This window comes from Elaeis guineensis, chromosome 6 (assembly GCF_000442705.2).
Source record: "Elaeis guineensis isolate ETL-2024a chromosome 6, EG11, whole genome shotgun sequence".
Classification (NCBI taxonomy): Eukaryota; Viridiplantae; Streptophyta; class Magnoliopsida; order Arecales; family Arecaceae; genus Elaeis; species Elaeis guineensis.
The window spans coordinates 4,146,684-4,171,798 of record NC_025998.2 but is presented as its reverse complement, the minus strand read 5'-3'; the positions used below and the strand labels follow the sequence as shown (position 1 = coordinate 4,171,798).

General features: G+C 42.0%; 1 protein-coding gene and 1 pseudogene across 4 annotated transcripts; one reads left to right on the top strand and one right to left on the bottom strand.

The window, feature by feature from the left end:
• The first annotated feature begins 8,124 nt into the window (after positions 1-8,124).
• On the top strand, positions 8,125-14,899 carry LOC105047576 (endoglucanase 19-like; annotated as a pseudogene).
• A 2,999-nt stretch (positions 14,900-17,898) lies between these two features.
• LOC105037063 (large ribosomal subunit protein eL33w) lies at positions 17,899-22,000 on the bottom strand. Of its 4 annotated transcripts, none has more exons than XM_073258956.1 (5): positions 21,850-21,999; positions 21,717-21,752; positions 21,404-21,632; positions 21,260-21,302; positions 17,899-18,070 (listed from the first exon to the last, which is right to left on the bottom strand). In XM_073258956.1, the coding sequence occupies exons 1-4, from the start codon at positions 21,879-21,881 to the stop codon at positions 21,261-21,263; spliced, it is 339 nt and encodes a 112-aa protein (XP_073115057.1). In that variant the 5' UTR covers positions 21,882-21,999; the 3' UTR covers positions 17,899-18,070; position 21,260. The 4 variants fall into 4 exon arrangements, with proteins under 4 accessions (XP_073115057.1, XP_073115056.1, XP_073115059.1 ...); XM_073258955.1 differs by having other exon boundaries at positions 17,899-18,076; positions 21,850-21,997; XM_073258957.1 differs by lacking the exon at positions 17,899-18,070 and adding an exon at positions 20,132-20,155.
• Positions 22,001-25,115: the final 3,115 nt, after the last annotated feature.

The following is a 25,115-nucleotide window of genomic DNA, read 5'->3' as shown; positions in this document are numbered from 1 at the left end:
CCTCAGGGTGACAGAAGCTCGGACCTCCGAGCTCAAGCCCTGAGGGGGACACCAAACCCGAATGGCCCCAGGCGAGCCTGCGGCCACCGACGAAAAAGATGGGTTGATACGATGGCAACCGGATACCTTCGAACGACGTAAAAGTCGAAAAGGAGCTCGGCAAACGATAATTCGACACGGATAAAAGGGCCACCGGTGACCTTAGGACGACGTCAAAAAAAAAAAAAAAGGAAGAGAGAAGAAAGAAGAAGAAGGAAGTTCGACAGACAATAATTCGATGCAAGGTGCGGACGAGGTAATAAAATCTCCTTCTCATTTTTCAACTAACAAGATGCACGTTACAAGACCGGAGGGCCAGAAAAGAATATATTATTACAAGGCTTGAGAACACAGCTTGGAAAGGACACACCGGAGGCCGCTTCAAGCTGCAAACTTCTCTTCCCGTTTCTGTCCTTCCCAGCCGCGTTTTTCAGTGCGTGTAGCAGGCCTATCGGCTCTCGCCCCGCCTCGTTTCGCTCCATCTCCGAAGTCCCAACCCCAAGGGGAAAAGGATGGGATAGATTCCAGGGGGCAGTAAGGGCAATGGCAGCGGCGACGAAGACCTGTTTCAAGAAGAATCGGAGTCACCCTGGAGGCAGCGGTGGCGCCAGAGATATGCACCATCACCGAATGCTCCGCAACAGCCACCGTCCAAAATGCTTCGGCAAGGTCGGCATGCACTACTTCCACCCCCCCGCAACAAGCTTTACTGTCCCACCGTCGATGCCGACCGCCTCTGGTCCCTCGGCCCCGACGGCATCAAGGATCCCGTCACAACTCGTGACGACAGCTTTGCCCTCCTGACCGATTTCACCCCGTCTTGCTACTCCAAAATTCTCGGGCAGAACACCTTTACCGGCGGTCCCCGTTATTAAACCCCTGTTGTTGAAGAAATTCTTCCTCGAGCCCCCTTTGAAACGACGGGGACCTTCAGCGGCCGCCCGATGACCGGGGAGCTCACGGACCGCAGTTCTCCTCCTTGCCTTCCTCCGAGCCCTTGACATCCCCTTGAGGATGGCCTCCGGAGTGGAGGACATGGCGAGGAAACCCCTTAGAGAGGAATCGGGGGGCTGAAGACGGCAAGGACCGGTGCGGAGGACGCTCGGAGTTGACAGGGGCACCGAGGGAGTGGCTGAGTAGCTAGGCTCTCAGGCGAAAGAAAGATGCCGTCCTTTTGGCGGAGTGAAACCCCGAAGGAAGGGTAAGGGATTTAAATAGGCAGCGGATCTTAGCACGATTATGATGGCGGGCGTCTCTAGACCAACCGGTGCTTACCACGTGTCCCGCGTGTCCCGCTCGCCGCTATCGAGGATTGACTGTTCGCAAATTTCCATGGCGCGACGCTTGGGATCACATCTCGGTGGGAGTCCCGAAAAAACTCTTCGGATCGCCCTAATCAGAAAAAGGGCTCTGGCATGCGCGCATTAAATGCGACATATCCAACGACAGTTGCGCCCGGACGTCAGGGGAAGAACTTCGGCCGCGACTACCTCTCCGTACTTCCTTCATTCGAAATTCAAACTCGAAAGTAGGGGGACTGGTGTTGGGCATAAAATACCCTCGGTCGAAGTTCTTGGCAGGGTCGACCCTCGCGAGTCTCTTCCGACTTTCAACAACTGTTGGTGAGCTCCCGTCGCTCCGCCCGGACTCCTACGGGAGCCGGGCTCCGTCCATGACTTCTACAGCAAGGAGGACTCCGTTCGGACTCCTACGGGAGCCGGGCTCCGTCCACGACTTCTACAGCAAGGAAGACTCCGCCCGGGCCCCTACGGGAGCCGGGCTCCGTCCACGACTTCTACAGCAAGGAAGACTTCGCCCGGACTCCTACGGGAGCCGGGCTCTGTCCACGACTTCTACAGCAAGGAAGACTCCGCCCAGGCTCCTACGGGAGCCGGACTCCGTCCACGACTTCGACAGCAAGGAAGACTTCACCCGGACTCCTACGGGAGCCGGGCTCCGTCCGCGATTTCTGCAGCAAGGAAGACTTCGCTCGGGCCCCTACGGGAGCCGGGCTCCGTCCACGACTTCTACAGCAAGGAAGACTCCGCCCGGACTCCTACGGGAGCCGAGCTCCATCCACGACTTCTACAGCAAGGAAGACTCCGCCCGGGCTCCTACGGAGCCGGGCTCCTACGGGAGCCGGGCTCTATCCACGACTTCGACAGCAAGGAGGACTCCGCCCGGACTCCTATGGGAGCCGGGCTCCGTCCATAATTTCTGCAGCAAGGAAGACTTCGCTCGGACTCCTACGGGAGCCGGGCTCCGTCCGCGATTTCTGCGGCAAGGAAGACTTCGCCCGGACTCCTACGAGAGCCGGGCTCCGTCCGCGATTTCTGCGGCAAGGAAGACTTCGCCCGGACTCCTACGGGAGCCGGGCTCCGTCCGCAATTTCTGCAGCAAGGAAGACTTCGCCCGGACTCCTACGAGAGCCGGGCTTCATTTTTTATTTCAATTGCAGGAAGTCTCCGCCCGGACTCCTACGGAAGCCGAATTCCGCCTACGACCCCCAACTGCAAGAAGACCTCGTCCAAACTCCTACGGGTGCCGGACCACGCTACCGACTCCAACCGAACTTCGGCCAACAAGTCTGGATCCCCTGACAAGCCACAGTAACGGACACCACTGCTCCACTCTCTGCGGCGGACCATACGTAACCCCATTACTCTCTGACAGGCCGTATTAACGGCCGTGGCTCTGCTCCACTCCCTGCGGCGGATTCTATGCGAGTCCCCCACTCCCTGACGAGTCACGACAGCGGACGCCGCTCCAGTCCCCGTAACTGATTCCACGTGGCGAGCCACGGCGATAGCCACGATCCCACTCCACTACCCTCCGCAATAAATTCCTCCTGACTCTGGGCGGCCCACTACCAGACGGTTACAGGCGTCGCTATCAATCTGTTGCCCCCTCCGTCTATAAAAGGAAAACCCCAGATACGTTATTCTATAAGCTCTTGTTTTTACCTAAAAACTCTGCTAAATTTTCCGTTCGAGCACTCCATTCTTGTTGAGGCAGAGAACTGACTTGAGCATCGGAGGGTCTTGCCGGAGTAACCTCACCTCCGATTTAGACTTCCTTTGCAGTTCCCGACGGCGACCGCGACTCCCTCGACTCCAGCTTCTCCGATGCAAGCGGATTTTTGCACTAACAAGACCTATTTAAAGATTTGAAGGTCCTTTTTTTTATTGAATTTTTAGCCATTGTGCTTTGTTAAACTTCCTAGTTCCTATACCGTAATCTTCGGAATATGAACGCATGACTTGCTTTTGTCAAAAGCAAGTTCCAATTCCACAAAAAGAAACAGCTCAGAGATAAAAAGAGGAAAGCGTGATGCTGCGGTAACGTTAGCTATACAAGTGGTAGGCTATTGGCCATCAGTGACACTCTTTTCCAAAGCAGATGAAGAAGCCACTTGCGATTTCCATCGACAAATGTTATAATTTGACTCCTTCCTTTATATGCTAACTATGAATATCAGACTCGAAACAACAATTTTTCTTTCATAATCTTGTTCTTAGTTGTACTAATTTCTATGCGGTAGGCTTTGTTTGCCGTTCACATTGTCTCTGGAGAGGATGCCACGACTACTAAACAAGATGTGTTCTTAGCACAAGAAAGATGAGAAGATCAAACTTGGCAACCATAATAAATTTTTGTATCCAAATAATATTTATATTCATATTTATATTTATTAAATAAAATAATTATAAATATGGATATGCTAGTAGTATCTGATCTATATTTAATTCAATTTCAGTCCTAAATTGTTCACAAGTATTTTATTTTCATTAAAAAATCGCTGACCTTTTTAGTTCATGAACGATGGCTTTTGGAGTTTTACACTATTAATTTTGTGTGATCTGGCATATATCATATACGTGGATTCATTTACCCCATCTGTCCAATGGACATCGAAGGTGGTGATTGGTGGGATCTGGCGTTTCCATGCACGCATCCCCGGAATTGGTCACCGCTTCCTGGGATTTAATACGTATCGCTGGTAAGAACAGCAACACGAGCTCAAGAAAATTTTTTTTCTGGAGACAAGAAATAACATTTGAATGTTAGATTAGTCCCTAATGAAACTTAACCTGGGTATTTGGACTGGAAGAGTGTTCCAGCTTGATTTTTGAGCCACTTCGTATAGACCTACGAGGATTCATTATTGTGCAAGAAAAATATTGCTCTTGAACGATCAAGTGATTTGAGACGCAAGATGTGATTGTGGATCCTTGGAGAAAATTCCTCTAATTAATATAGATATTTAGAGTGGGGGTTCTAAAGTATTAGTTGGATCTGTTCTACCATTCGTATTTTGGATCATCTGATAAATGATCAATATATCGGCAAAAACTAGCTAACCATGATTAATGGTAAACCTTTTTTTATCCAAAATTTTTAATTAAATTTGGACAACATTAAATCTTTGATAACATTGAGCGATATGTTGATTTTTTATCATATGATTTAAGAAACATATGGTAGAATGGTTCTAACTAATAATTTCTCGAGTTTTTGATGCATTTGAGCTCCATGCTCCCCATGGTTGTCATCGAACTTAGTTGACAAGAACGGCTTATAGGAGAATTTTCAGGAGAACTTAAAGGGTTAGAGCAAAAATGATTTAAATGTAATCAAAGTTTACAAGAAATATCTTACAAGTAGGGGTGCAAGGATCCTTGGCTTACAGATGCTGTTTGAGCTAAGCTTGTCTAGTAGTCAATATATCCTAACTAGCAAGTTAAGCATGAGTTATCCATAAATAACTTAACCCATTCACATCTCTAAAGGACCATGTAGAATACTAGTTAATTAGTTTCCACTGGTGATTACCTTATTTGCTTGTCACCATCTCAATGCCCTTCACATGGCTGTGACAAGCTCACAATGCCATCCGTCCAGTTCCAAGCTTCAACCGGCATATGAAGACTCACACCAAGTGCAGTGGATGAATAGAAAACACCTGTCACCTTTTGATTGGATTCCAAGCTACAGATCAACATTAAAAAGAAAAAACTTAACTGATCGTTGTGAAATGGAGATATCCATTTTGCTCAAAAAGAAAACAAGATCTCTGTTAATCTGGCTCCAACTAGATTGCTAGAACCACTTAGTTATGATCATTTTTCATGAATCAATATGAACATCCATCGTAGAAGGTAATACTGCATACTTTAAAACACTATAAGTAGGATTAATTAGAAGGCAAATGCATTAGAGTAATCAACGAAGTGGCATGTTAGCCAGTAAAATCTAAGAAATCAAAAGAAAAGGAGGAAGCTTGCAAGGAAATGTGATACCCTAACTGTACCACTTGATAATTATGGAAAAAGAGAAAAGAATCGCTAAAAAGATGAACATTGAGTAAGGAGTTGTCTGCTACCTGCTACCCTGACGGTTGAGCACGGACTCTCGCCAAAAGCATGATGTGCAGGGATGGTAGAGGAAGCTTAAATGCTATTCACATTGAACAAGCGGAACCTCGTCACCTTTGGACGAAGGTTCCACTTGTTTTTGGTACACATGTCAGGCTAACTGGGTCCAGACCACGGCCTTTTTTTGTAGCCTACAGACCAGCGTTGTCTACCAAGGCAGTGACCTACCCGGTTAGACACCGGCATGCTCTTGTCAATTAGTAATTTACACCAGCATAATGATATATATTACCTCCTCGAGTTCCTTCAAAGTTCCCACTAATCTCTACGTAATTATTTTGCTGTTTTTCATGAAAACAGGGTCCGTTGGGATCCTAAAGATGGAGCTTCCAGACAGTGCAGTGAAATCAGCAGACAGGGGCCAGAGGCGACGTAAATGTATATGGTACGTACAATGTGTTCTTATGAAGACTAACATTAAAGAAACCTTAGATTAAACTTTGATTAAATGGTAGCGGATTCTCTATTCAATTATCTATTTGAAACCAAAAAAAAAAAAAAGAAGCAAAAAGCATACAGCTAGCCCGGTTTCAATTGCGTCAAAGATTCTCATTTGCAAGGTTACTTTTACCGAAATGCTAGTAGCTAAGTTTGATTAGCACTTAATCCCTGCTGTTCTGAACCATTCCATACCTGGAAAATGCTCAAGTGACACAGAACCTCAAACAAGAAAAAGGTTATATGGCCAATAAGTAACTTCCCATTTTCCTCTTGCAACTTGTATCATGTTAGGCATAGTTTCCAAACAAGTTCTTATTGAAGACTGTAAAGAAATGGAAACAAAGCTTGTCCCCTCTCTGAGCTTGGTCAAAGCAGCTTATGTGACAAAAGTCCCCCTCATTCGGCGTGATTAAGCTTAGAACACATTTCAAGGATGCATTGGAGAAAAGATCAAGAAGAACATTCGGAAGAATATTATCTAATTAACATGTCAGGCTGATCTTTAGTCACCAGCAAGTGATATTAAACTCGGTCAACATGCAGTGCGGTACTTCTACTGTAGCATTGAGATCTCATATTAAAAAAAATTAAACTTATGATAAGTACCTCTCCCATGACATAATTCACTTATAACTACTTTAAATTATTCTTATTCCGAGTTAAAGTGAACAAGGAGAACTACTTTTGAATGGCTATCATCTAATTTCAACCACTTTTTCCTTCCTGTTTTTAACTGGTGGGTCATCTTTGAAAGAAAACATCATGGCTTGTGCGGGAACATATTTAACATCTAAAGAGGAAGCCTGTCTCCTTGTCCTCAGTGGAGGATTTGATGTTTATTTAACCCCTGCCAGGCCCAGAACCTGTCGAGTACTAAAGATGCAAACCTTGATCTCTTCAGTCTTTCCAAAATGCTAATACAACAAGAAACACAAGTACCATTCCATAATACAAGAATCTTGGAACTTTGGTGGCATATTAGGACCCACATACCTCTACAAAGCAAATAAAGAATGTTAGTTGAAGTCACAAGTGATTCATCCTTAGTATTTAGACATGCATAATTATATTTTTCTCACTAGAACCACAAAATAAGTAAAGCTTAGGACTAGGCATGACTCAGTCCAGACCTTTGCACTCGGATTTGGGAGACCACTGCATGGAATTGTAGTAGTCTCTAGATACAGATGGCTTTATTAAGAAATGGAAGAAATAGTAATGGAAAGACATAATGATTGAGAGAGAAAAATATGAATTTTAAAAGTATATATAATCTTCAATTTAAGGTATTACAGAACTTTGCTGCACCAAAGATTTAATATTGTAAAATTCAACTATATCTTACTGTATGGAAAAACTACAAAATATCTTTACAACATGGAGGCCCAAATCCTCCATTGCAGACAGCTAAACAATTTCGAGTTAACTGAAATGAGAAGACTAAGAATCTTGCTGATGACTGTAAAAGTAAATCTTTGCTATACTTTAAGAAAAGGTAAATCTTTGCTTTGTTGCTTAACCACTCCAACAAGAAAGGATTCTGGGGCCTGGATTTGCTGCTAAACCTCGGTATTTTTCTTTAGTCACTCCAACAAGAAAGGTACATAGGCGATGTAAAAAAATGAAAAATCTTGGATAAAAATTACTCGCGGCGCGCAGAGGCCGTTGGGCATCTGGTCACGCCATTACTCCCACCCCTTCCCCAAGTTCCCAAAAACCCAAAACCCGAACATCAAATAAAAATAATTTCCCAATCGCAAGTCATGTACGGCGGTCCAATAGGTGTTCCTTCGCGACAGGTGGACGGCCTAGATGTCTTCCGTGCAGTGGAACCTCGAGACCAACTGTTCAGTTCACCCTTCATAATGACTGCCTCCAATAAAGGCCATCCATTTCCAGTTTAATGGCAGTAAAATTAGAACTAATCATTACTCTTATTTTTCTTCCTCCCTTCGTCCTTTTTTTTTTTTACCACAATGGAGAGAGAGCACAGGCGCCACATGGGATGTTTACTACGATCCCAGCCGGCCGACCATTTGTAAGCTGTAATTTCTCCCCCTCTCCAGAAGGAGATGCCGTTTTTAGCTTCTCAGAAGAAGGAAAAGACAGAGGGAAAAAAAAAAAATGCTCCTATATTAATTAAAAATTGAGGAAAAGGACATTCCTCACCTCCCTCTCCCCATATATAGGGCTCTTGAGCTCCTCATCTTTCTTCATTCCCTCCCAAACCATCCCACCTCTCCCTTCTTCTCTGCTTCCCTTCCCCTCCCTTCTTTTCCCCACCTTTATATGTGGTTCAGTAGGAGTTTAATTTAGCTAATAAACCATACCTGCATTGCTGCTTATTAAGTTGAATCCAGCTTCTTTGTGTTGTGAGGTGTTCTGTTTCTTCTTCTTGTTTGGAGCATTTTTTTTTTTTTTTTTGAAAACCTTCTTCTTGATAGTAATAACCTTGTTTTGAGGCATGGGTGTGGTTGTGGTGTTACTTACTCTGTTGCTGGTTCTGATGCCCCTGGCTTCTGCTGGGCATGACTATGGGAAGGCCCTGAGCAAGAGCATTCTCTTCTTTGAGGCCCAGAGGTCTGGGTACCTCCCCAGTAACCAGAGAGTTACCTGGAGAGCTGACTCTGGGCTGCATGATGGAAAGGCTAACGGGGTGAGCTCTTTTTGCTTCTCTATGTTTCCCATTGTTAGTTTATCTACTCTATTTCTTTCAAAAATTTTTGAAGCCTTGCACCTCGTGCTTGTATTTTTTTTTTTTCTTTTAATTTCTTAAATAGCTTCCATTCTTCTTGCTCTTCCATTTTTTTTTCTTTTTTTAATAATGTCTTTTGGTTCTTTACCAAAAAAAAATAATGTCTTTTGGTACATTTGTAATAATGTTTCAGAGTTAAGTAGCTGAGTAGATGTGTCCTTTCTCATTATTAGATGTGAGATTGCTCTCTCTCTCTCTTTCTCTCTCTCTGTCTCTCTCTCTCCCCCCCCTCTTTCGTTTGTTTGTTTTCTTGTAAGCAATGAAACGGGCGTAACCTAAACACATCTTCAGTGGCTTCGAAAGGAAAAATTGACCCCATCCCCACAACCTAAAACTAGACAGGATACTCGCTCTTCTTCTCTCTGCCCTTTCTTTAATTTTTTTCTGTCATTTTCATTTTAACTTTTTTATTTGTCGATGATGTGTGTCCATAGGCTTAACAAAAAGGCAGATTTTATGGGCCTTGAGAAAAGTACCTCCATACCATACTTCTCTTGCGGGCCGTAATTCTCTCTCTCTCTCTCTCTCTCTTTCTCTTTTGAATAAATATCAAATTTCTTGTACTTTGAATTATTTCTTGCTTTCTCAAACCTATAATATCTCTTTTTGATCTATTTTTGATCAGTAGGTCCAATTCCTTCCCTTTTTTAAATGTTTAGAAAGCTCGACACTGTCATTCTGTTCATATTGGGTTCCAAACATGTCAGTCTGAATGAGAATGAGGATAACAAAAATTAGAGAATTCTCATGGTGAAATGTACCTCTTCGGGGTAATTTAAACTGCCAACCCAATGAAAATTCAATAGGGGTAGGCATATCACTTGTTATTGGGAATTTTTTACAAGAATCAGAACACCAAATGGGCACATCTTCGTTATAGAATTAACCTGTATCTTAACAATTATTTAGGGAAAGGAGGAGAGTTCTGATTCTTCTTTTCTCTTTCCATGATTGTTTTTTTTTCATTTTGCTTTTTTAACTGCAGGTAGATCTTGTTGGAGGCTACTATGATGCAGGGGACAATGTGAAATTTGGGCTGCCAATGGCCTTCACCATCACCATGATGGCATGGAGCATTGCTGAATATGGAAAACAGATGGCTGCGAGTGGAGAGCTGGTTCATGCCATGGAGGCTGTGAAGTGGGGCGCTGACTACCTCATCAAAGCCCACCCTGAGCCCTATGTCCTCTATGGAGAGGTGGGTTTCCTGTTCCAAAATCACTTCTTAGTGCGCTTTATCATCTATTTCTTAAAAAGCAAAAGCTTAAACAGAAAATAACTCTAGCATCTGTTACTTTGACCGTCTGATAGCTTTACCTTTGTTGAGTATTTCTGCTTGGTGTGGTGCAGGGACCTTTCTATTTTGTAGTTGCATTGGCCTTTCCGTTTCTTAAATTATACATGCCAACACAAGATATTTATTTTGGTCTTTTATGTTTGTCCTGTTTTTACCATTTTGCAAAAGGAATTAACTGAGACTGGATCAACCTTGACCTGCAGTAATTCTCCTGCAGTTGGGACTGATACGCTCTTTGGGTGTCTGGCACCCACCTACCTTTTTTAACTCAAGTAAAATAATATTACTTTTTCTTGATTCCATGTGCTTACTTGACTTATTACAGTGAGAATAGGAGGACTAATTCTCTATCCTGACTGTTCTTTTCATTTTGACTGCCTAGTTTAATGACCAAATAATTCATCATGATTGCTACTTAACCCTTTCTTATGGGACCTTTTACCCTGGTGTATGTATGCTTGCGTAGATCTGGATCATTTTATTAGGTTTCTCTAGTTACGAAGTTATTCATCAAATAGTAGTGGATATGTTCACCATAGAGTACAGAGGTTTGGGCTTATCTTTTTCCTGATGATTGATTTGATATATTGTGGTAGTCTATTTGCAGAAAATTCCTCTCTCCACTCTCGGCCCCTCCTAAAGACCTAAAGACAATCTTGAAAGCTACTGAAGAAATCGGCGACTGATGTTTAAGTGGCAGGTTTGCCGTTTGTTTTGATAGCTTGCCGACAACGACCCATTAAATTAACCCTTTTCCAAGTACCTTTTAAAACATCATTAAATCTTGTTTGTAACTTTACCTTTTCCATTTAAAAGGTGTTATGTGGCTACTCGAACCGTTTTAATGTTCCTTGCTCGGATCACGGGCAGAGCTGTCACATTTATCTACACAAAATCACAGTACTGCCGTCTGCCTCCCAAATTAAAACGTTTAATTAATTGCATAATTAATTCTTGCACATGGAAAAGAAAAGGGTCAAAAGATCTTTGGAGTTCAAACTAGTTGGAGATCATACAGCGACATGTGCACTCAATTATCTGTATCTTAACGTTATAAATAGATTGCTGCTCTTGAATTATATGTAAGCTCGCTTCATTAATTTTGTGCAGGTGGGGGATGGGAACTCAGATCACTACTGCTGGCAGCGGCCTGAGGACATGACAACGAGCCGGACGGCCTATCGGATCGATGCAAACCACCCTGGATCGGACCTTGCCGGAGAGACTGCAGCCGCAATGGCCTCAGCTTCTATTGTTTTCCGCCGGTCCAACCCGGCTTATTCCAACCAGCTTCTCAGCCATTCAAAGCAGGTTCGAACCTAACGCTACTTCTAGTTCTGAAGTACCTCCCAGGTCCCTTAGCCTCAGCCACATCCGGTGTCCGGTGCATGTTAGTAACATACGATGGTGATTGTCTACACTTCGCCGGTGTAAATTTTTTTCATTAGCCACGCATAGGAATGTCTATGCGGGCGTGCTCGGGCCCTTCAGGTTCCGTTTAATAAATGATGGCGCCCAGCGGCACTGCGAGCTGTAAATGGTCTCCCTGACTCGCGTATCTGGGCCGTTGTGATCGGCATCTTTCGAGAAAGATCGACGGTTGGCGTCACGTGGGACGCCGTGTCGGTGATCCCTCGGGCCCTCTCCCGTGGTCCCGTCTCAGATCCCTGGCCGCCAAATTACCATCATGTCCCTCACAGTCACCGTGGAAAAGGGCATTGGCTCGACATTTGTGTCGCGTAATCCGTTATCGTAGAGTAGGAGGTCAATTAAGTGAAAATAAATAAGCAATCAAGAGATTATTAACATAATTAACGCTCTGTCTTAATTCTTAATGGACAGCTCTTTGAGTTCGCGGACAAGTACAGGGGCAAGTACGACAGCAGCATCACTGTCGCCCAGGAGTACTACAGATCCACCAGTGGATTCGGGGTAAGTGCGTGCTATCATGAGACAGACGCTGTGATTATTGATTGGGTTCCCGCATTGGACGGTTGAGATCATCTGTCGGGAATCTGTACAGGATGAGCTACTGTGGGCCGCGGCGTGGCTGTACCAGGCGACGAACGACCGTTACTACCTGGACTACTTGGGGAACAACGGTGATGGGTTGGGTGGGACCGGGTGGGCCATGACCGAGTTCGGATGGGACGTCAAATACGCCGGCGCCCAGGTGCTCGCCTCCAAGGTAATGTTCATAAAGTTATCAACATGGCAATAAATGCAGCAGTCGGGTTAACTGATCTGTACATGGGCCCCCATCATGGGAAGCTGGATGGGTTTTGGCAAATGGGCCGAAACCAGGTCATGGGGGTACTTTTGATAACTAGACCAGGCCAAGCCATCTATGTAGGCTGGCACGAAATCCATGACCCAGGCGTACCCTTGTGCTTGCTTGCTCATGGGACATAGAAGCAAGAACTACACATCATACAGTTAATCATACACAAGCATAAAAAAGGCCTTCTAGCTCCAGTTGAATAAACATGAACTCTCCATTGCTCAAATCTCCAATGGAGTAAGCATTTTTGTTGAAATGCCAGAGTATCATGTGGTAAATTACTATGCTTTGCTCTATTTTAAAACATATATCAATTCATCTCGTGTCTTCAAAATCCACAGTTCCTTCTCCAAGGGAAAGCGGCTCATCATTCACCGGTCTTTGAAAGATATCAGCAAAAGGCGGAGTACTTCATGTGCTCGTGCCTCGGAAAGGGTGACCACAATGTTCAGAGGACACCTGGAGGCCTGCTGTTCCGCCGAAGTTGGAACAATATGCAGTTTGTGACGGGTGCCTCTTTCCTCCTCACTGTTTACTCCGACTACCTTTCAGCTGCTAGGAGGAACATAAAGTGTGCTGCTGGAACTGTCACACCATCAGAGCTTCTCATGTTTGCCAAGTCTCAGGTGAATTTTCTTTCTATATATATGAACACTGCATCTCTTGCATCCATCTAGAACTCAACAGCACCCCTTACAACTAGTGCAACACTTGCATACTTCGATTGATCTAATTTTTCCTAACTCTATGCTTTAAAAGGTGTGAGCTTGTATCAAAAATGGAGATTACTATCTTATGAAATTTTAAAGGTATCGCCATCTAATGTTTCCTGAGCCTCTTCTTCAGGTTGATTATATACTAGGAGACAACCCAAGAGCGACAAGCTATATGGTGGGATACGGCAGCACTTATCCACATCAGGTCCACCACCGTGCCTCCTCAATAGTGTCCATCAAGGTCAATCCTACATTTGTGAGCTGCAGGGGAGGTTACCAAACATGGTTCGGCCGGAAGGCCGGTGACCCTAACATCCTTGAAGGTGCCATTGTTGGTGGGCCTGACGCCTATGACAACTTTGCTGATCGAAGGGACAATTATGAGCAGACCGAGCCTGCAACATATAACAATGCTCCTATGGTGGGTGTATTGGCCCGTCTTCATGGTGGCAGTGGTGGTTTCAACCAACTCCTTCCTGGTATAGTGTCTCAGTTGCAACTCCTCTTTTTCTGTTTCTTAAACTTGGTTTGAAGTTGCTGAGGCTGTGCATCTTGCTTGCAGTGGTGCTTCCTACACCTACCATACCTGTGAAGAATGAGAAAATGAAACCAATGCCTCAGCACAAACCATCTACTCCTGCCCCAGGTATTTTATAGACATCTGCTAGTTAATTCATCTCATTGTGCATATGTTATCCAGTAATCCAATTAAGCAGTTGAAAGTACACTGACTTTATCATAGCCAGGACTTTATCTTTGATTGCAAAGCTCTTGTTCTTAATGACTACAAATCTATATGGCATGCTTACTAAAGCAATGGAAATTAAACATGACATCTTGGTCTCTTTTATCTCCCAATAAAACATGCAGTGCTAGGTCTGACTATTATACTCCTACTACCTTTTGCGCTTTTTAAAGTTTAGAGGCCAAGCACAATGGAATTGGAGAGGGAGAAAACTGCATTTACTATAAGTTTTCCAACTCCATGACCTTTATCTACCTCTTAAGTTACAATTAACCAAAATCCTGTAAAACTCAAATGCAAAATACAAACACTAAATTTTTCAGATCCAGCATATCTGGTACAACAGAATCGTTTATGTTCATGCACCAAACCTAAAATTTTGAAGATTATAAGTTCAAGCTTTGCATTAACCTACTGGACTTCTATCATCCATTAGTCTTTAGAATCAGCTGATCACCGAGATTTTTGTTGTTTTAATGCAGTTCCTAAACCTAGCTCACCATTCATCGTCGAGCAAAAGGCAACTACATCATGGAAGTACAAGGGAAAAACCTACTACAGGTATTCCACGGTGGTGACTAACAAATCATCAAAGACTGTAAAGGATCTCAACATTTCTATATCTAAGCTTTATGGCCCACTATGGGGACTCAGCAAGTCAAGCAATGGATTTGGATTCCCAACATGGCTGAACTCTCTGCCTGCGGGAAAGAGCTTCGAATTTGTGTTCACGCAGCTTCTCCAGCTGACATCTGGGTTTCAGGGTATACATTGGTCTGAGATTATCAGGAGACTCAAGTGAAAAGGAAACAAAGAGCTTGATTGGTTTCAGGTGTTGTGATGCATGAGTTGTGCAGTTATATAGTATAGTCCAGGAAGGGTTTTTTATCTCCCTTCTTTTACTGTGTGTTTGGTAAGAACTTATGATATATATATAATAAGTGCGAGGAATTGGGGAGAAAGGAGTGAAGGGACAGGGAGTGCTCATCCTCTTTCTCTTCTTCTTCTTCCAATACTCCATGAAGATTGGAAGATAATGAGATGGAGATAGTTGAGAGTTAAGGCCTTCTCAACTAATATTTAGGAGTTTGTGTTACTTTTCTTGCATCAACAACCGGTTGTGTATTACTGTTGAAAGCTTTGAGGTTTTCGAATCCATACAGATTTTAGCATGCTGCTTTTATGAATCATTGTAGCCTTTCTTTTAGTTAATGTGCATCTCATGCCTGCTCCTTCCTATTTTCTTTTTCTGAGTATTCCATAGTCAAAAAAAATATATGCATGTGTGTGTGTGTGTGTGTTGGCTATACTCCTTGTCATGATGGTAGACTAGCGTAGCTCTCTTTTATGGTTTTGATGGTGAGCTGAGGTCAGATCCTCAACGATCCCACCTGTAAGAAAGCCAACAGCTGTGGAATGTGGCAGATGTTTGCTGGATGAGTCTAGAATGTGGAGCCAGCCTTCATCTCTGGCAGCCTGCGCTGAGTAATCATAGATGGAAAGGAGGAGAATGCGATCCAGCATGTAATTGAAACCTGTTGCTTAACCGAGCTTGAGAATGCAGCTAGGACTAAATAAAGAGAATGCGGCATGTTTCCAAGATCATTAAATCATCTATAATCATATTTTGAAAGTTTTTTCCAATAACTAATCTTAACCCAGTGATTGGTAATCTTCTGCTATATACACTGTGATCTGCTTGAGAAGATGCCTATCATTAATATTCAAGGCAACTCACATGATCATGGCAAGGAAAATTGAATGGAATGGGAAAATTTTTCTGGTTTTAGACCTCAAGCAGGTCTCTTTGGTGGTAACTATTCAATTGTTTATATTAGGCACTTTTTTTGGAGCTTGTAACTTCAGTCATATTACAACTCAAGCATATTGCAACTTAAGTTGTAGTAGTTGATTTATAAGATAGCTCACTTCTTGCTTTTGGAGGAGAGTTCATGTAAAAGATAAGTATCTCCAATGAACATTCCATCAAGCACTTTAAAAGTAGATACTAGGTCGGAGCACTCGATATACATAGAGATGCAAATGTTCTCAATTAAGAGATCCACATTGAAACTTTCAATAGTATGTGTTTCAATAGGGATTTATGCACCCATAAGGTAGAAGTGGTGGTAGTAGGCTGGAACTGAGCTCGGACCGGTCCGAGGCCCATCGGGCTGGGCTGACTTTGAGTCAGACTTTGAGCTTAATCTGAAACAATTCAAACCGGATTTGGGCCCAATATAGGGCCCATTTGTCTTTCAGATCGGGCACAGGTATATCTTTGACCTGGCCTGAGCTTGAGCCCGAATCTCAACCCGATCAATAGCCCGAAAAATCTTATTAAAAACCTAATAGTCCAGTTAAGTCTGATTCTAAATGAGTTTAACCCAATCAATAGTGTGAGTCCGATCTTGGCCAATTAGGACTCACCTTAAAATTTCAAATCAATTCGTCCATCTGGTTGCTTAAAATCCCTTCTCCACTTGATGCACCCATCTTTCAGTCTTCCCCCATCACTCTCTTCGCCCTAGCTTTGTCCATCCATCACCGATCTCATCCATCCATTGCCCTTGTTTGTCTGCCGCCCAAAAACTACCCCAACCCACCGTCATCCGATTCCCAGAAAATTGGCAAAGTAGAGAGCACCATGCGGTCCATCCTCCGACGACATTCAATCCTCTGACGTTCGTCCTTCATGCAGTCTTCACCTTCATCGATCGGCTCTTCGCCACCGTGCCCTCCGACGACATCCCATCCCTCCTAGAGTTCAAAAATGGCATCCGTATCGATCCCCCTCCAACGTCATCGACTCCTGGAAGCACCTACCAGAGGATCCTCCACCTGCCCCCGCGATTAAGGTAGGATCTCTTGCGACGACTCCAGTGCTATGGTCTCCCTCGCCCTCAATGGCCTCTACCTCACAAGCGGATCTCCTACGACGACTTCACAACCTCTCCCTTTTTGACAGAAGAGGAGAAGAGAGGACCAGCAATCCGAAAGGGAGGCGGCGAAGCATATGAAGTTTCACAAGAGAGAGAAGGGGGAAGAAGAAAGAAATAGAAGGAAGAGGGAGGGGGTTGGACCGGGTCTCGGGCTTGGGCTCAGGATTGGGCCGGTCTGATTGGATTCGGGTTGGACTCGAGATTGGATCGATCTGATCGGATTCGGGCCAGGCTCAGGCTTGGGCTCGAAATTGGACCGAATCGATTGGATTCGGATCGGACTCGGGTTTGGGCTCGAAACGGATTTGGACCTTATATTTTAAATTTTTTTCAGACTTAAATCCGGTCCGAAGTTTAAAAAAATATTTCGAACCAGACTCGAGTAGAAATATGGCCTGACCCAACCCAGCTCATTTTCAACCCTAAGTGATAGATGTAAATCTTGAGGAAGGCAAAGAAGATGAAGAGATAGATCGGAGGCTAAAGACAATACATAAGCGTATAGAGGCGGAGACGATGCGTGGTTGCAGCTGAGGATGTAGCATGGAGAAGAAAGGAGCTATGAATAACGACAATCTTGAAAAAGAGGTTCGGGAGAGTTGGAATAGGGGAAGAGAGGATATATGGAGAAACAGGATTTTTTTTTTTTTTAAATTTCCAAGTAAGATATCTATTTGGGCAGCTGCAACTCATCCTATGACTGAGCTTTCCACCAACCACAAGGAACTTTGGAGTTATAATTTGACAAGCAGCTCAACTTATCATAATTTTAGCTATAGGCATCTAAATAAGCGAAGTACCGTACGCTGACAACTTGAGTTGTAGCTCCACCTACAGAACTCCGAATACAATCCCTTAATATCGTTGATTCCACCAAAAAGACCAAACCCTTACGGAACATGATTGCACTTCAACTTTTGGACGTACCATTGGTCGTAATTCCTACGATTAACAATTTAAGATATTAATAGTATCAATTTCTCCAAATCTTTGTTAAATACAAGCAGGAAGTCTTACCCTAAAATAAACAAAGGTATGAAGTTTACGACTTTCGGTTCTATTATTCTTTGAAGAGTTGTCATTGCATTAACACTATAATTTTTCTTTCCAGGGAACCACCGCTCAAACATCGTCCACAGTTCTTTTAACGTACAGTTTGAGTGGTCATCGATCAACTTCAACCATAATGCAACTATCATCACGTTCATGGGCAAAATGAATATTCCACTTCGTCAGTTAGGAGAAGATTGAAGAAACACTCGTACGTTCAGCTGACACAATCAAAATGTCACAAATGTCCAAGCGTCAAAAAACGTCACAAAAATAGGATCAAAACTTTTCAAACAACTAATAGAAACATCAAAGTCCCTATGCCACAAACTCAGCTAGAATTCAGCCTCCTTAAATTATGCAACTGCACTGCACCTAAACAGAAAAAAATAAACAGGTTTAGAATCCATGCAATGATATGTAGCAAGAAGAGATTGACACTACGTTAGAATATAATATGACAATTCTTGCATGTGTGCACAAAGGAACTAAAGTGCAGGCAATCTGAACAGGACAGAACAGAAACATCTATATGAAACTGATATATCTCGTTCTAGTAGAAATGTTCCTCAGTCTAGGTAATATTGTAAGCAACGGAACAGGTTTCTTCACAACCTGGTTCAAATCAGGGAGTATCAAGTACTGATTCTCCTGACAAATGCAAGTGCAAATTAAAGGCCCATCCCAAAATATGACCAGTACACGTACATATTTACATATGAATACAAAAGGATGCAAGCACACATGGTGCTTGTTGCATTGGACCAAGTATTCTGAGTATAGCTCCAGGAATAAAACAATACCATCAGAGCCAGAGGATTTGGTTGGGACACTCCAGGTTTAAAGCATGATTCTCCATGCAAGCACTTCAGGTAATTCTGAGTGTAACTCCTGGAGTAAAACAATACCATTACAGCCAGAGGGTTGGGTTGGCACAATTAACAGGTTTAAAGCACGACTTGTCAGTCGTTTAAATGAAAAACCCATAGTAAAGAGCCCTATACATGCCAGTTTCTTATGTCCAATGGAACCCTACGGAGTGTCCAACAAAACATCCAACCTACCAGATCATGAGAAGTTTGAAAACAAGAAACTAAGTTATTCTCTTGCATTTTTTGATTTAGCTACTTAGAAAGGGGTAACCTCACAGCCCACTACAAATAGTGTAGAATAAGGCCAAAAAAATATAAATCAAAAGATGAAATTATCAGGCCTGACATTTGAAAGATGTGTCCCTTTTAGAAAGGAAATTTGGAACATAAGAGGTTTCCACTAATATCTTCTCAAAAAATAAAAGCTACCTATAGAGTGTTTGCAACGCAGTGGCAGAAAGTCCATCGTAGTAAAATTCGAAAAGCAGAATCCAACTCAAATTGCATGCAATGGAGAGATCCCCAACATTCAGAAATGAAATAAAAATTAAGAATATGAACAACAGATGAGAAGCCTTGTCCATACCTATAGGTTAGTTTTGTGATCTAAATATACAAAGTAGGAACCATCAAAATAAGAGAACATGAATTTTTTATGATCAGCTCTCAACCAGAAGTCAACCCCTAATGAATTATTATGAAAATGCCAACCAAGGCAATTCTCTGGCAAGAGAACTTCCCTTGGAATCAAGAAGGCGAATCAACATTGCCAACTAAAAGATTTAAGTCTGTGTCACTAAGAAGCAATTTCAAAATTCCTATTACATTGAAAAATAAGTCTGGACAAAACAAGAAGATTAAAATGGCAAGTGTGGTGAGAGCAACTACATCCATCCCCCCAAAGGACTAGACAAATAACCCAACAAGCCAGATAGAAACGTAATCCACGATGTTGGAAAAAGAACATACAAGCAGGTGATCAACACTATTAAAACAATAGGATGCAAGCAAGCACGACATGAATTGCTTTGAGATGATTTACAGAAGTCCTTGTCAAACCAACCCAATGGATAAAGCTTTTTTTTGTTTCCCTTGAAATGAATCTACAAGGATAAGCAAGAATAGTTACAAGCAAAACTCAAATCAAGATAAAAGACAAGGTTAAATAACAAATCTCACACGTAGATGTGACTTAAGAAAGTTTTATCCAAGAGAAGATAAGGCATACAAAATGGTACAAAAATCACATGGGGCAAGCACTATAGGCCATCATATGGGCTGGGCCTAATTTCATGCCATGTTTTCTTTTTTTCGCATCTTAAAGAGAAAATCTAAAAGTCAAATAGCAATTGGATTTCTTCCACTAACGAAGCCCGTTAGTTCTATCACTGAAACCAAAAAAAAAGAAACAAAATGCACACCTAAAAGAGACCCTTCGTGACAGTCTATATTCTTTTTCTTCCTCATCAAGCTGCTCCATCTCTTATCTTCCTCATCAATCCATTTCTCCAATCCATAAGGTCTTCCTCCAAAGTCTCTTTCTTCTCTTCCAAATCCCTCTTTTTTCTAAAATTTTTTGCATCTAAAAATTCATAGAAATGTGCATCATTTTATCTCGAATATGTATTGGAAACTGGATGAATATTTGTTAGATGCGTATCAACTGACTATATACTATATGTGGTGAATACTAAGTTTAATTAACTATATATCAATTTATCTATAGGAGCGTATTATGTCATTGTGGGTGTATTAAAAAAACTTACATATGTATCAATAAGCTTCTAGTGCGTCTCATTTGGTCATACACTCATATTAATGAGTACTATATTTTGAAAATTATGTATCGTTTTACCTAGAGATGTGTATTGGAACACCGGATGAATATTTTTGCTACGTGTATCAACTAGTCATATATTGTATACTAGTGAATACTAAGTTCGATAAATTATGTATCAATTTATTTATAGATTGTATTGGATCGTTACATGATATATATCAAAAAAACTAAATTATGTATCACCTACTATATACTACATATTAGTAAACTCCATATTTTGAAAATTGAATATCAATTTATTTGTAGGTGTGTATTAATTTGTTTATGATTAATTTATTTAGCATGTATCATATGGTCATATAGTATGTATCACTAAAAAATATGTGCTGAAAATAAGAAAAAAAGAGAATGCCTTTTTTAATCATGAGACTAATAACTCCATTAGTAGAAAAAATCTGACTTTTAGAGTTATTCTTTAAAATTGATATAAAGAGAAACATGGCAAACTATGAAGCCAGCCCCATATGATATTTTATAGTGCCCGCCCCATATGATTTTTGTTCTACAAAATGCATCTCTGGGATTAGGGCTAGCCGATGCAACAAACAATATTGATAGCAAGACAGTTCTCCATGGTTAAAATTAATGTCCTTAGATCAACTATTCAATAAATAATAACAGTAGGTATAATTTAATGCAATCTAAGTGAATGTTCAAACATAAAGAAGCAACAAAAATAAACACCACAGAGCAACATATAGATATAGCAAAACCTAAATAATCAATAAAGTCCCACTAATAGCTTATGACGAAACATGACAAACAAAAATAGCATCAAACACTAATTATCTTCGAAAACAAATATGTTTTCAATAGTAACGAAACCGTCATTATGAGCTAAACAACCTTATATATTGCTCGGGTACATGAAAACTCTAACCTTCCCACCCTGCAATCAGACGAAGAAAAGAAAAAAAAAAAAAAACAGTGAGCAAAACATAAACTGCTTCCAATCCATCAAAAAAACCAAAGCCTCGTTCGGATTCAAACCATGGATTTAGGCGGAAGGTTGGACTTAAACTTGGCACGAACAACACCGCTGTTCCCATGGGGACGTGTGACCTTGCCCCAGATGCACCGGTACCGAGTCCCGTCCGACTTGGTCTTGGCCTTGTAGATATACGCCATTCTCTTGCCGCAGTACCAGGCGACCTCTTCCTTGGTGTTCACCCCCTCAATCTGGATCAACGACGTGTTCTCATACTGGTTCGACTTCGATCTGATCAAAATCCCATCAAAAAAAAGGAAAAAATCCAAAAACGGGGAAAAGGAAAATCGGCTAAGGGAATAGAATCTAGCTTGCCTCTTGTATCCCAGGATCGTTCCCCGGACGTAGAGCCTGCAAGAGATAGAGGCGATTGCAGTAGTGACGCGATGAGAACGAGAGCGAAAAAGAGAGAAGGAGAAGGGGGAGGGAGAGGAGAGAGTTCTCGGACCTGACGCGCTCGCCTTGCCTGCCCTTCACCATTTTCGCCGACGACGAGGATTTTTTTTGGAGGGGGGAAGCGGCGCCGCTGGTGTCGAGTGGGAAAAACCCTAGCCGGTGGTGGGAAGAGGGTCTAAATACGCCAAGAGAAGTACGCGCAGCGCGCGCCAAGAGGCTCTTGGATCGGAGGGTCCTTATCGCATCACAGGACACGCGAATGTTGAAGCAAGCACGTGTTTCTGATTCCTTTCCATGGGCTTTGGCCGTGGGCGACAATAGGCCAAGCCCTTTAGCATTTTTATTTTTTCTGAGGGAAATGGGGGTTTTTAGCATTTGTAATTCTTCGCACTGGTATTTGTCACACGTGGGACACGTGCAAGGAAGCATAAAGTGGTGGGAATCAGAATTGCTTTCGTCGCGCCCACCGGTCACCAAAAAGAAAGGAGTATCGCTCGAAACTCGAAAGAAAGCCTCGACCCTCGAGGATGAAATCTCTCTTCTTCTTCTTCTGCGAGAAGCCATGGCCGTCTTGCTTGCCCTCAAAACCAGGCAAGCTTAACCTAAACCCTCTCCCTTCTCTCCTCTTCTCTCTCTTCGACGAGCTCTTCTAAGGTTCTGATGGTGGATTCCATTTATCCATCTCACTTCGATTCTAATCGTTCTCAATCTCTTCAAAGAACTCCGTTTCTTGATTCCACCTTCCTTTTTTTTTTTCAAAAAAATTTCGGGCGATTTCTGTAGCTCTGATAGCATTCTTTACGTTGAGAATCTTTAATATGTTGGAAAAGTTTCAGGGAATCGTTTCTTTTCTAATTTTTTGATTGGAATGGTTTTATTCGAGGCTGGAAACCAGGAAGAAAACAGGATTCGTGGATGGAGGAAAAGGTTTGGATGGTCCCAAGACGCCGGATTTGACTGGAAGCTGGGAGGACTCCTTGGAGGATCTCCCTCTTTTCTGCAGGAAAGCTCGGGCGGCGGTGGCCGAGTTCGAAGCTAAATGCCATGCCATGCCACCGTGGTTACTGGGTGGTTCTGATCAGAATCTTGGTCGAGCTCCTACAGAGTTTCTTGTCAAGAATCTCTCTATTTTCTTCTGAATATCACAGTGGTAGTTCGGCATCTGGATTGATCGTTTCATTAACAGTTCTTTCCCCTGATTTTTTTTTTTTTTGGCCCTTCCTTTATCTTTCTTTGCAGGCAAAGCAGGCAATTTCTCATACTACAACAAGCCCATGTGGCCAGGTAACCACCATTTCTGTTTCGATTATGTTTTTAGTTCAATTTCTTCTAAATTGACTATGTCCTAGATGATTGTCACTGCGTTGCTCATTTTGCTGCTTCTTTAGTTGCTTGTTTGATTGGCTTATGGAAAAAAAATAAACAACCGTTCGCAATCCATGCCATCTGTTTATTTCACAGTTCCTTCTAGTTTATAGGGATTACATATTGGACTGTCATCACCACGTCAGAAGAATGGCAGGTGTAACTTCTAGAACAAGATCATGTAAAACCATGCAGCATAATTCAGTCATACTCAGAGGTGCAAACAAGTTGAACATGCATCGGGTTCAATCTTGACTCCATTTGATTATTATCAAATTTAAATAGTTTAAATAATTTTTCGAATCAAACTTGAATAGTAAGATACACAATTCAAAAACTCGTTAGTCTACTCAAATTTATATATATATTTAATATTTAATAATATTATTTATTTATAATATATATGTGTGTTATTAATAAGCTAAAATTTGATTTCAAATTTGAACTCGAGCTCGAGTATGATTTGATTGGCATTTGAGTCGATTTTGAGTTTTGCATATTTCTCATCGAGTAGAGTTTAAGCCTAAGATATCAAGACTTTATTGATCTCGAGTCAAATTTTGAAATATTTTGAGTGGAATCGAACTCGAGCTTATAGCTACTCGACTCGATTCAACTCAATTACACCCTTAGTCGTACTATTATATTCTAGGAACTCGGATTATGTTAAGGCAGTGCTAGTGTTTTTTGGGATTTTGAAAACTCTAAACACCGCAAACCAACTCTTAAGAAGCTTGTGCTTTTGGAAAAACTATTGACTGAATGAGGTCCACTATGTTATTTTTGGATCAATTCGATCAAATCACGATACGTTGATAAGGATTGATAGAGAAAAAGATCAATTGCTAATGGAAAATAGAAATTATGATTTTTTGGGTTGGCAATGGAATGCCACCCAACTAATCTCTGTCCCTTTCTCCTCTTTTTCGAGTCTTGGTAAGCGCCAAATAATCGAGATTTTTTTAAAACATTATTTTTTTAATACTTTATTTCAAAAATACGATCGTTCCAAATTTATTATTAAAATTGTCATTTCGGTACCAATTAAGCTTAAATTATGGGTTGAACCCATATGTTTGAGTCCAGGTGGTCGAACTTGTAGGTTGAACCCACAAGTTCGCGTTGCTAATGTGGATCCATCGAGGAGATGATTTAAAATGAAATAGTGGGTTGAAGGCATGATTTCACTATGAAATTATAGCTTCAACCCACAATTTCGATTTGAATTCTGTCGTTTCGAAATTATGGGTTGAATCCATAATTTTATGGTGAAATTATGAGTTCAACCCATAATTTCAATTTGAAATCCTACCATTGTAATTTAGAATCCTGGCGTTATAAAATTATGGGTTCAATCCATAATTTCATATACCTTTAAATCCAACTTGAAGCGACCCTGCTCCCCATTGATTTTCTTGGAATTTCTCTTCTATTTCAGCCATAATCCTAACTCCACCCTATAATCACTTAAATGGCTTCAAAAAAAAGTGGAATCATGTATTCTAATTGATCTTTTGTTAAACTTGAGATTTTATATGAACTATTACGATTTAATTTTTAGGATTTTATGCTTTGGCATTGTGTTTAATTTTTTCGGTGTTAGGGTTTAACGGACCTAGACCATCCGAATCAACTGACCTAAACTGCTAGGCTTAACGGACTAACCATTCTTAGTATTTTATAATTTAAAAAACTCAAAAAAAATCACACAGGTGATCGACTGGCCCAAAGATGCAGTCAACTAGCCTACGCAATTGGACTGGACCGTTGGGCTCTGTCTGTGCAATCGATCAATTCTGAGGCAATCGATCGCTTCAGATCGAGCCCAGCGGTCCAATCCAATTGCTTAGGCTAGTCGACCATGGTGGCTCGGAAGCGTGCCATTGCAGTCGACCGGCTGTCTGAGTCAATCGATCGCTTCAAATTGAGTCCAATAATCAAGCCCAATCGATC